This window comes from Acanthopagrus latus, chromosome 10 (assembly GCF_904848185.1).
Source record: "Acanthopagrus latus isolate v.2019 chromosome 10, fAcaLat1.1, whole genome shotgun sequence".
NCBI classification, from domain to species: Eukaryota; Metazoa; Chordata; class Actinopteri; order Spariformes; family Sparidae; genus Acanthopagrus; species Acanthopagrus latus.
The window spans coordinates 3564773-3577616 of NC_051048.1; the positions used below are offsets into that span (position 1 = coordinate 3564773).

A 12844-nucleotide genomic window follows, 5' to 3' on the forward strand; every position below is an offset into this window, starting at 1 on the left:
CAAGATACTTTTTATTTTACCACAATTATGACCCGCAGAATTTTAAGCAGTTAATATTATAATAAATAATCAACTTTCAACTGGTTTCAGGAGATTTTAATTCCCTGCTAGTTTCTGTCTAACTTCTGAAGTACATCTTGCTTTTTAATCATTTACATTTTCACCAGTTTACTCGATGTTAGTCATGGATATTAGGATATGGGTGCATATATGCATAATTTTAGTATTTTTAATATCTCAGAAGCTGTTATTGCTGCTGTGGCTGCCAAAGAAATGTGATGCAAAACACAATAAAAATTCAGATATGTCACCGAATAAACAAGTGAAACATCCCTGGCTGACTTTGAGTACCTAAGTCCAACTTTGGAACAATTTTCCTAAACTTCAACCTCTGTCGAATAAGTATAAAAGCACTCAAAATTGTTTTTAAAGTTGGATTGAATCAGATGGAGATGGCAAGATTCTCCAATAGTTTTGCTGTCTTTGCTCGAGGTTGTTTTTGCCCTTTTTTGTAAAAGCATTTATTTGCTTTTCTCAGTAAATTCAGACTTTTAACTCACAAAAAGATAGCCTGGACACTCCTGGAAACTTCCCACCACGCTGCTCGGGGAAGACGGCAGCTCCGTCAGCAGATCACGGGTTCACGACCTCTAATTCTTGCTTCAAATTTGCTTGAAATTGGGGGAATTCAGTCCCCTCAGCTGTTTCTTTCAAATAGATACTGTGAAAAACAAACTTAAATTCTCCTCACTTTGCTGTAAATCGATCATCTCCATGCTGTTATTAACAAAGTTCATAAACCCCAGAAGAAAGTGACTCGCGTGAAGTCAGAAAGTGCAGCTTCTAGTTTTTAGCGGAAAAAAAAAAAAAGAAGTATTTTTCAGGAAGGTCGCGGTGACGTACTGACATTTGCTGCAAATCACAGGGGAGCTATTTTGTGTCAGGTGTGAAAAGCCATATATTTTTTTATCAACACGACAACAGCCAGAAAGAGAGCGACACACACACACACACACACACACACACACACACACACACACACACACAGATAAAAAGAGGTGGGGTGAGGGAATGGAAAGAGCAGGAGAGGAAAGTGAGAGAGCAGCAGCTGCAGAGTGGACACCATTAGCACAGAGGTGAGACGGGATCAGATACTGTCTGCCAGTTTAGTGCGAGTCTGCCAGAGGTGATAGGAGGTCTGACACACACACACACACACACACACACACACACACACACACACACACACACACACACACTCTGTTGCACCTGTCTGGATGTGAGGATGGAGTTCTGCTCTGACAGGACGAGTCTCGTCTCATCATACGACAAACACCAAGATATTAAAGAAGAGAGGCACCAACTCAACTCTGCTTCTTCTTCTTCTTCTTCTTCTTCTTCTTCTTCTTCTTCTACCTTTTCTGCTTCTTTTGCTCTCGCCTTTTCTACTTGTAAACATTTTCTTCTTCTGTGGTTCTTCTTCTTCCTCCTCTACTTCATCTACTGTTGTTTCTTCTTTTCTGGCTGCATTTTTTTTCTTCTTCTACCACTTTTTCCTGCTTCTTATGCTGTTTTTCTACTTTTATACATTTTCTTCTTCTGTGGTTACTCCATCTTTTTCTTCTGTTTCTTTTCCCTCTGCTACGTCTTCATCTACTGTTGTTTCTTCTTCTCTCTCTGCACATTTTTCTAGTTTTCTCCTGTTGCTGTTGCTCCATTTCCTTCTTCTTCTGCTCCTTTTTCTTCTTTTCTTCTTCTTTTCTTCTTCTTCTTCGTCCAGTGACGTGAGGACAGAAGGTGTCGTAGGTGGTACAGTTTGTAAATTTGTCGCGTGTGAATTGAGCTGTAAATAATATTGATCAGACATGAAATGACATCACAGCACCGACTGTGAGGCTAAACAAAGCTTCCTGTTGTGTCTCCGTGTTTGATATGCTTACACACATAAACATATTACTTTATACAGTGAATATACATAGATCATATTAAAGACTCAACTTTCCCTCTGCTCTCTGTCTCTGTTTGTGTCTGTGTGCAGGAACATTTCTGGAGCATGGACAAAGCTGAGACTAAACTGACTCCTCGACTCACCATCCAGGTCTGGGACAACGACAAGTTCTCCTTCGACGACTACCTCGGTAAACCCCCCGGCCCTCCTGTGACCTTTCTACAGCTTTCCATGTGTGTTTGTTCACATCTAAACCCTCTGAGGGTCCAACAGCATTTAACATCCGTCTCTTAAAGGTTCTTACTCCTCCTATATGTCCGGTAAGTCTTGGGTAAGCGTATATTCGGACACCATAACAAACTCTAAGTTGACCTATATTTCCCTGAGCACTGCCCATTAAAGTAAGTCAGAAACACACGTACAAGCCCTGTGGTCGTATGAATATAGTTCACTGGTTGCAGGACCGACACTCAAGACAAGCTTCCCCCTGATTTTTGGCCAAAGATTTGGGTGGTAAATCCGTCCGGGGGAACCACATGTGCGACGTGCGTACGGACAAACGACTGCGATAACATTTATCTTTGGAATTAACGCTCTTCATTTCCACTGTGTTGGCACATTTCAGACGGAGGGAAGGGGCCGGGTTTTATTTTTTCTTCTCCAAAACTCAAGCTGTCAAAATTCCGCCTTTCCTTCACCCCTGACGCTGCCCCGGGCCCTCGAAATAACTCACCTCTTTCACTCCCCCTGCCCCATTTCATCTTCTCCTCCCTCCGCCAGAAGCAAAAAAAAAAAAGGGGAGGATGACGTTCCGAAGAGGAAGATGAGGAATCCAGACTTTCTCTCTCTCGCTCGGGTTTAGTCGTCAGCGGGTGTGTGGCCACCTCAAAGCATTTCTTCCATTCCTGCCTGTCCTCGGCTCGTCAGCTCGGACCGCTCGCTGTTAATCTCCCCGCACGGTGTGAAGGTCAGACACGAGCCATTTTCCCTCCATCACACTGTCAGACGGCAGCGAAAACCTCTGGAAAAACACTTCCAGCGGACGTCTCTCCGCAGCCTTTCATCCGCACACAGTCCCTCCGCGGTGAACGTCGGCAGTCATCAAACGTGAGCTAACTACCCGTCACCGCTGGATCGCCTGTAATTCTTTCATAACACGCTCAGTGATTAGTCGTTAAGAGGAACTGGCCGCGGAGAGCGCTGACACAACCAATTCAGACGGATCAGAGGTTCCCAAAAAGCATCTTATAGGGTTCGAACACAAAGCTTGAAAGGAAATGCTGCAAAAACTTTGAAGTGCATTTAATGAAGCATCATTGAACCTGTTAGTTGGCTTGTTGGCCAAATATTGCAGTTTCGACTGGAGTGTCATACATCGTTAGAAAGCTCAAGGTCAAGACACATCAGGCAACAAACTAGCTGACAAACAAGCATCAAACTCCAACAAAAAACGTCTTCTCTTATTCTCAAAAGTCCAACAGATTCTTGTCAGTAACATATTTGGTAAATGGTGACTAAGTGACCAGATCGAAAACCTGGAAATTATGCAAGTTCATGACATTTTATGCTCTTTGTATAGGCTGTTTTTCGACTATTTCATACGCACAAAGTCAGCAAGAAAAAAGGAAATGATGAACTTTGAGGTCACAAATAGCAGAATAGCAGAAAAACAATGTGTTCATTTTTTATTTTCTGTGATATTGTTACTAACTTTGAACTTGGACCACGTGAGATGATACGAGGGGCTCCTATAGATCAATATAAACCATCAGAAGAGCCCAACTCATATGCTATACCTGCGTCTTCAGGTCACCTGGTGATGGACCTGAACCACATGCTGCGTCCGGCCAAGTCTCCAGAGAAATGCACCCTGCAGCTCCTGGACCAGCCGGTGGACAAACTGGTGTCTCTGTTCGAACAGAAGACCGTCAAAGGATGGTGGCCCTGCACCTGCGAGAAGAACGGAGAGAAGATCATCGCTGTGAGCGAAACAGACACACCCAGATAAATTAACTCAGTCGCTCACCACACACAGAGACTTTATAAATGGTGTCGTCTGTGTTTTCAGGGGAAGGTGGAGATGTCTCTGGAGATCGTGACGGAGCAGGAGCAAGAGGAGAGACCGACGGGCCACGGAAGAGACGAACCCAACATGAACCCTCACCTGGAGGAGCCTCAGTGAGTCTCACACACACTAAACACACTCGCGAAAACATTTAAATATGGTTACTCATCGTCTTCTGCTCCTTCAGGCGTCCAGAGACCTCCTTCCTGTGGTTCTCCTCCCCCTACAAGACCCTCAAGTTCATCCTGTGGAGGCGCTTCAAGTGGTTCATCATCCTCTTCATCATCCTCTTCTTCATCCTGCTCTTCCTCGGCGTCTTCCTCTACTCCTTCCCGGTAAGTCTGTGTGAAGGATTAGATGATAGAAGAAGAATGATGCTGCTGTAAATCGCCTCCATACTGTTTCACATATTGTCAAACTGACCTCCGTCCGTCTTGGAGGCTGTGTTCAGTCCCAATTTGTTGTCCAGGTTCTGGTCCAGACAAACTCTCAGGCCACTGGCTTCACTGCTAGCTAACCAGTGAGCTAGTTAGCTAACGGTAGCTAGCAACAGCCAGGGATGGCTAGCAAAGAGCAGCAGATGTCGGTAACTCTGGTTTTCTGGACATATTTGACAAAATACACCTTCAATACACATAATAATTTGGCAAATGGTGGTTAATTTTCACATTCTTTAATAGTTTATAAGCTTTTAACATAGTAAGTGTTTATTTACAGTTGATTAAAAGACAAACAAACATTAATACGCTCCTCTGTGTTTAAGCTAGATGCACGGCTAACTGAGCTAAGTAGCTAACAGCAGCAAAAGTCATGAATGTGTGAAGAGAAAACAGTTAGCAGCAGTTTGAGGTCACTCTGGTGATATGCTGCCCCCTAGTGGTGTGGAGTATGAATCCAACAGGGGAGAAATTCTTCTTTAATGTTTTACTGGTGAAAGGAAAAAGCTCTTTAAAGATGAGGAAAGATGTGAGAGTGACGAAGAAAGACAAACAAGAAGCGAAGGAGGTCAATTTTGATATATGATGAATGTATTAAAGACAAAACAACCTCCTCTTCATCCTCCAGAACTACGCTGCCATGAAGATGGTGGCACCTTTCGGACCAGCCAAGGCAGCCGAGTGATGATGGACGAGATCAGTAACGAACAAAGAACGGAGAGAGCGAAGCCGACAGGATGAAGGACAAGTTTCTACGAGAGAAACGAGGCCGAGATGATCTGATTTTTATTTTATTTCTTGTTTCTTTTGAACCTTTAAAAGTGGCTGAAGTTTGGTTGAAGTCGTGAACTCATCTGACTGTGTGTTCCAGATAAGTTTACACTCTTTTGTACAGACCCGATAAGCAATAGTGCCTGAGGTCCATGAACGCCTCTTACGTGTGTGTGTGTGTGTGTGTGTGTGTGTGTGTGTGTGTGTGTGTCCATTCATCAGAGACGTTTCTTCACCGGATGTGTTTCCAAAAACTCCCGATCAGATCTCAGCAGGCGTCTCCCCTCCCGCGTCCTCGTAATCCCTCCGTCTCGTCCGCCCTCACGCAGAGAAGAAGGAGAATAAAAAAGCGACACGCTGCCACGTTTTTTTTTTATTTTTTATTTTTAAAAAGGCGGCAAACGGAATCAGAGATTTCGAACCTCCTGCTGCGTCCGTTTCTACGATTGAGGCGAAGTCAGGTCAGAGCTGACGGAGCCGCTTCAAGCTGTCGAAGTTTAGAAAGTTAAAGAAAGTCAGACGGGGTTTATTCTCTTTGAATCGTCTCTGCGTGCTGCCTTCAAGTGCAATCAGAAATCTGGGGTTATCTTGTGTATTGCCTTAAACATCACACATGCTGCTCCCTCCTTTCTCCCCTGTTTTCTGTCATCACCACCGTTTTTTTCCTCACCTTCATCTCCACCCTCCTCCTCCTTCTTTTGTTCCTCTTAATCTCATTCTTCCTCCTCCTTACCTTCGCTTCTCCTCCTCCTCCTCCTCCTTGTGTCCTTCTCACTTTTCTCTTTCTGTTCTTTCTCTTCTCTTTCACACTTTTCAATTACAGCTCCAAAACTTCCCCAAGTCACTAAAAACATTTCCTTCTCTTCCCACTTTCCCCGTTTCCTTCTGAGCTTCTTTATTGTCAAATCCTCCTTCTCCTTCTTCGCCTCCTTCTCTTCCTCTTCCTCTTATTTCATCCTCCTCCTCCTCCTCCTCCTGCTGCAGTCTTTCAGCGCTCTCAGGGTTCAGAGGGTTAAGTCGGGGGATTTGCTCTTGTTGATCCGGGGTTTGAGCTTTATTAGCAGAAAGGATGTTTTAGATAGATTGATGTGTGCAGATAACACACACACACACACACACACACACACAGAGACACACACACAGACACACACACACACACAGAAACATAAAGTGAAGTCATGGACTGGAGGATGGAGGTTAGTCTGTCTTTTAATGAGCACAGCCTTCATTCTCTTTCTGTGTGTGCGTGTGTGTTTGAGCATACACACCTTTATATTATTGTTACAAACACACACACACACACACACACACACACACACACACACACACACACACACACACACACACACACACTCTCTCACACACACACTCAAACCGAACAGGAAAGGTTAGAGAAGAGGAACTAATCCACCCAGATTCTTCAGGATTTCCTGAAGTACAGTACGTTTGTAGTGTGTGTGTGTGTGTGTGTGTGTGTGTGTGTGTTGAGGTCGTCTGATCCTTTAACATCCCCCTCGCTGACTTAGACGTTTAAAAAAAAAAACACAACCCACCGAAGTCCTTATTTAAAAGAACAGAAGAAGAGAGTCTGACCTCCGCTCTCTTCTTCTGCACCTTCCGTCGTCTCGAGGTGTTTTTCCGTCGTGTTTTCTGTGTTGTGAGTTCACTTTGGTCCTGCACCAGAGTGGAAAAGTTGACTTTGTCCTGCGCGGTCGGTTTCAGGTTCACACCGGGCCGATTACGAGCCGACCCGGCCCCCGTAAACAAAAGTCACACGGGCTCAGGAGCGGCTCGTTTTATTGGACAGTTTTGGCAACGTGTCGTCAGGGTCGGAGCGGGTTTAACTCCAGCGCGGCGTATACATATCACAGCAGCGCCGCGTCCTCGGAGACGTAGACTTACATGAAACCATCTGAGTTTGAGAATGTTTCGCTCTGAACTCGATGTCAGCGTCCAGCTCCTCGTGCTCATGAAGTGTTTTATTTTAAAAGGTTTAAATTTCGTTAACGCTCCTCAGAAACCACCGTGGCATTTTGGCTTGGATGGAGTCGTTCTCACCTGTCGGGATGGTTCTGAGACTCCGAGGCTGACAAGATAAACGATTGACTTTTACTCAGTTTGAGGGTTAGGGAACCGTTGTACTTCGATTTGTCTTTGTCCAGTTGGATCAAAGGTGCAGGGGAACCCTGTGACCGCTCCTCACTGGTTCTGATCGATCAGACTTCTTTGGGTTTTTTAAGCAGGAGGTGTTAGAAAAGTAATTTCAGCTGCGTCGCCTTTTGATCCCTCGCCGCCGGCTCCTGCTATCATCGACGAGCAAGTGTTGGATAACTCACCCACTAATGGGGAACATGAGCTGTGTTTGGACCGGCTGTGAGACAGTTGGTGTGGCCGTGTCCAAACCGCTCCCAAACCGCAAATGTGGCTCTTGGACGTGTTAGACAGCAAGACGTTCACCACATTTAGATGAGCTGTATGTGTGTTTCTTAATGCGTCCAAACTAAATCATATAAACGTGGCGGCTGAAGAGAACTGCTGCGCCTTAAAACAACCAGAGCTGACGCGAGACGTCTTTTCATGTTAATTTCAGCGTTATGAGGTTTAGTGTTCGGGTGGTTTTAAGGGGAATGGCTTGGTTGGATTGGATTTGGATCATGCCGGGACTTGACACAGTCGGATCTTGTAGACGCTGGATCGCTAAACACACCAGAGCTGGTTTGTTGTGAGGTGCTAAAATCAATGTTAAGATCTTGTAGGAAGCTTTTTGAGCTGAAAGTATAAATCTGGACACCGAAGCCGCGATGGGAACGTGACTGGGCCGTGATGCGGTCCTACCCCGTGGACGCCGGCTGGTAAATACACCAAAGCTGGCTAGTTGTGAGATGCCAAAGTAAGTTAAAGTTCAACTGTTGTTCCTCTATCTGCTTACACAAATAAAAAATGAACTTGAAATCGTAAGAGAATGAAAAATAACATGTTTTTGTCTAGAACCTGCTGTAAAAGGTGGCAAAGTAAAAGTAATCTGATGTTTTGTCACTATAGGCGATAAAAATTTACCGTTGGACTTGAAATAAAAGCTGATCAACAGGGATTCAAACCAACGTCCTTGGTTATGGTTGCTTCTTTAATGATAACAGTGAAGGCAGAAAAACTATCAATGAAACATTTAAAGAATAAAAGACGTGGCTGTGATCTTCAGGAATAAAACAAAAAAAACTTGTAAATATGTTTTAAAAAAAAAAAAAAGTGTGGTGAAACAACCAACAGAGAGAAAATCCCCAGCGCCTGGAGAGACATTTTAGTTTTCTTGAAATAGTTTTATATATTTGAAAGAGAGCTTCAAACGTCCTGCTGATGTGAAGACCTGTATGTCGACAATCCTGCTGTCGGTCGCCGTCGCTTTACTTATATTTCATACAGCAAACTCGCCTCTAAAACAGCAGTGTTTCTGTCCGATTGTTAGCGCTGTCAGTGAATGTAACGTGCCTTTAGCTTTTTGAGCTTCGCTGCCTTGACGAACACTTAACACCCGCTGCTGCTGCTGCTGCTGCTTAACGTCGACTCGTGCCTCGGCTTTAAAGCCACACAGAGACCGGAAACACTCAAGATGTCGCTTCCAGTGGCCTTTACGAAGCTTTAAACACTGTTGAATCACTCAAAGGAAAATACTCGTCAGTGTCGCGGATGAGAAGTGAAACTTGTTTGAAAGTTTTAGCTTTTTTTTTTTTTTTTTTCACGCTGTTGTCTTGAGTTGAAGTCTCTGGAAAGATGCTGCACTACGCTTCGGCTTTAAACAAATCTGCTGTAACAAACTCCTGATGCCATAAAACTGCACTGAACGATAACGTGTCGGGAATCCTGGTGAATGATTTGTTGTGGTTGATCCTGACTTGACGAGTTTCTGTGATATTTCGATGTTTTTTTCTGGGAGGCACAGACTGAATGTATCCTCGACGTGTCGTGTATCTGACGTCTGATCTCCAAAGAGCAATAGTGTGTGCACTGCGTTATGTGTCAGTATTATCAATTAAACTGCATTTCTGATGAGCGCGTCCTGTGTTTCTTCATGTGATTGTTATTAATATGACTGCACTATGAGTATAAAACTGTTTTTAAAGCAAGATTATTTGAAAAAAACGTCCTAAAATGTAAGTATTTTCTATTTTGGCTGCAAAAAGTTGCACAAATCAGCCAAAACTCAACACACAGACATGATATACATATTTTTAGATTCAATATGAGTCACATCATCCAAGAATAACAATATCTCAGATGACCATTCTGAATAAACTTCTATGAATCCACTGAGAAGATGAAGGGGAAAAAAATGCACGCCACAACTGCAGAACGTGCCTTAAAATTGTCACGTTTTTAAGTTTTCGTCCAGCTCAAGTAATCCCGTGATAGTTAGCTATACATCAATGATCACAATGCAAACAGGAAGTGCTAATAGGTAATTCGGCTCACATTTAATACTGCTGATTTGCCAAAATGTAAACAAATACGGGCTTAAACAGCAGGACTCAAATCCATTAAGAAAATAAAGGGGGGAAAAAATGCATGTCCCGATTGCAGAACTTGCCTTAGAATTATCACATTTTTAAGTTTGCTTCCACCTCAAAGTAATCCAGTGATAATTATCCATACATCAATGATCACACTGCAAACAGGAAGTGCTAATAGCTAATTCGGTTCACATTTAATACTGCTGATTTGCCAAAATGTAAACAAATATGGGCTTAAACAGCAGGACTCAATTTGTAGCCTAACCTAAGATTTTCTGTTTGAACAGCCTGGATATAAATAAATAAGTCTTTAAATTAATGATGGTTGTAATGATTTGTTTGCATTTACATGTGTACAAGAGAAACACTAGGATTAACATACATGTTTAGTTCACTGACCTCGTTCCGAATCCGCAATGTCTGCAGAAGTTGGACTCTAAACTCTTCTGCTGAGCTCCCACGACTTTAAATTAGTACTCTGCCTTCCCCTTGTTTCCTCCCTCCATCCCTCCTGATACCACATCACATCAAGATCTCTCCTCTTCCTCACCCTCACCTCCTGCTCCCCTTCTCAGGGGTGTTGTTATGGTCATCGTGAACTGCAGGTGAACCTCTGACCACAGTGCGTCTATATATGTGTGTGTGTGTGTGTGTTCAGTGTGGGTGGGCCGTGGCGGTGGTCCGTCTCAAAACACACCTCTCCTCCTCCTCCTCACCCAGCCCTGACCTCCTCCTCCTCCTCTCTTCCTCCTCCTCCTCACTCCTTATCACTTCCTCCGTCACCACTCTGTCAGCTGTGGTCTTTGGCTGCGTTCATGCTGCAGCTGAAACGTCGGATCTTTGCCTCTTTTAACTTGAGTCGTTTGTAATCTGCAAACAAAACCTGGAAGTTCTGAAAGTTCCCAGAGTTTAACGCAATATTTTTGTTTTATACTTTATTCTATTAATAATCGTAGTTAATTAGTTTTGCATTGAAACAGTCGAATCCACCGAAGAGTAAACACGTTTTTTCTTACGCGTTCCAACTTCAATCCAGTTCCTGTAAATCTGAAATAAAATCAAAGTTTCTTTCTTGCAAGTCATATTTCACTTTTGTTTAACGTTACGGTGCAAAAGTTTTTTATATTTTACTCGTTGTTGTTTGTGTTCTTATACTTTAATCTGAATATTTGTTGTAACATGTAAAGCTATGTGAACATCAGCGATGTTTCGACTGTTTGCAGACGACTCTGTGTCGTTTGTTCATAACATCACATGTTGTAAATGAGGGGTGTGGAGTTAGCAGCTGTTTTTAATTTGACCTTGTGTCATATTTCAGTTACGTATGTCATCCCCGTCCATCCTAGATGTTTATATTTGTTATCTATACTTTTTTTAAATTATTATTTTGGTTATGGTAACAAATTGTAGAACTAGATATTCGACTCAGCGAGTGACAAGCAGGCTCAGCGTATGAAATGGAAGAAGATGGCAAACAAGAACAAAAGAAAATGGTGCCCACACATTAGAAAACACATCAGTCATCAGCTTGAATTATTATTTAACTGCTGACTTTATTCATTTATTGTCTTAAGTGAGTAAACATCGGCGAGATCAAGACAGCAACAAACAAAACGCTTTTTGCTTCTTCTTCAAAGTCGAACTTCATCCTTCATCCTCCTCCTCCTCCCTCCTTCGTTCTCCTCATCCTGTTGTCTCATCCCTCTGCTATGTTAATTGGCAATGAAATAAAAAGCAAAGCAAAAAAAATAAAAAATAATTAAATATATATATATTTTGTTTACAGCTGTTCATACCCGCATCCTCTGCTTTTTGATCGCTGAGGGGTCAAAGTGCGCCGCGTTTCACCAGATGTGATGGAAAATGACTGGAGGGGAGGCTGGCACGCTGGATTCTAGTTGTTTCATTATCACCTCACACGCACACACACACACACACACACACACACACAAACACACACGTAGCGGCTACAACATCAAACACTTGCAGCGGGTAAAAACCACAGTAGCCCCATCTGTACCTGTGAGTCTACCCCTCACACTGCCAGAGTTCAGAGTGATATCAGCTTACAAACTCTCTCTCTCTCACACACACACACACACACACATATGATATCAGCTTGCAAACACTCAGCGCACACACACACATGTACAGATGTGTGTTAACAGCTTGCTCTGACACCTCTCAGAGCAGATCTCGGCCTGTTGGGCTTCGACTGGATGAAGATGTCTGTCAGTGAGCGCTGATGTTCAACGTTTGGCCTCCAACTCGTGGTTTACGTCCTTTTTTTGGGAGGAAAGACGGGAACAAATGACTCCATTGTAGTGAAATCCAGCTGCAGGGGTACGGTGTTGAATGGACACGAGGGCTTTAAGAGTTGAGTCAGTTGATCCTTGAATCAGGGAGATATAAAACACAAGATATATAAACAGGTAGACATCTTTAATCCCATGTTGGTTTACTGAATGTACTGATGGAGGTGATTCCTGTGTTCACATCTCTACATACGTACTTGAAGCTCTGTTTTTCCAACTTTTCTGAAGTCTTGTTCCGATAAAAAACACAAACTGTGCAATATTTCTGAAATACTTCAACCTGAAACAGCTCAAATTTGATCAGAAAAGCAACAGGAGGCTCAATGTGAACGCTGCAAACCAAGATACTCTCCCTTACGGATGAAGTAATTTAATTTTTACGGACCAATGAAGGATCAACATCAGCGTTCAGTCCAGAACGAGGCGCTAATGACTCGGTTTGGTAGCTGACCAGACATGTCAGAAGAATTGAGCTGAAGTCCTGTTAATTTATACGAAAGCTGCCATGTTGCACGTGACGCCAAAATGACTCGCCTGTCATAGCTGCTGTGTCGTGGGGCCCACAGAGCAATCGAGCCAGAGACTTTCACCGCTAACGGCTTGAACAGCGATATAATAATGTGATTGTGCTGCTTCTCTAGTCTTTCCACATGTTAACAGACCGAAAGGCTAAATTATGACCGAGAAACAAGTCGTTTCGCATGAAAAAAAAGTGTATCCAGTTTTAGAGATGCTTCTTTCACAAAGTTAGCTTAAAGTCTTTTTGGCTGCAGTGCATCACGTGACGATGTTGTTTCACAGTT

General features: G+C 43.2%; 1 protein-coding gene across 11 annotated transcripts in view; it reads left to right on the top strand.

Moving 5' to 3' along the window:
• Positions 1–9268, top strand: part of dysf (dysferlin, limb girdle muscular dystrophy 2B (autosomal recessive)) — a 71853-nt gene extending 62585 nt beyond the window's left edge. For all 11 annotated transcript variants that reach the window (XM_037111749.1, XM_037111748.1, XM_037111750.1 and 8 more), the window contains 5 exons: positions 2039–2138; positions 3757–3929; positions 4017–4126; positions 4201–4348; positions 5079–9268. In XM_037111749.1, the coding sequence (XP_036967644.1) occupies positions 2039–2138; positions 3757–3929; positions 4017–4126; positions 4201–4348; positions 5079–5135 (588 nt within the window). In that variant the 3' untranslated portion in view covers positions 5136–9268. The remainder of the gene's footprint in view (positions 1–2038; positions 2139–3756; positions 3930–4016; positions 4127–4200; positions 4349–5078) is intronic.
• Positions 9269–12844: the final 3576 nt, after the last annotated feature.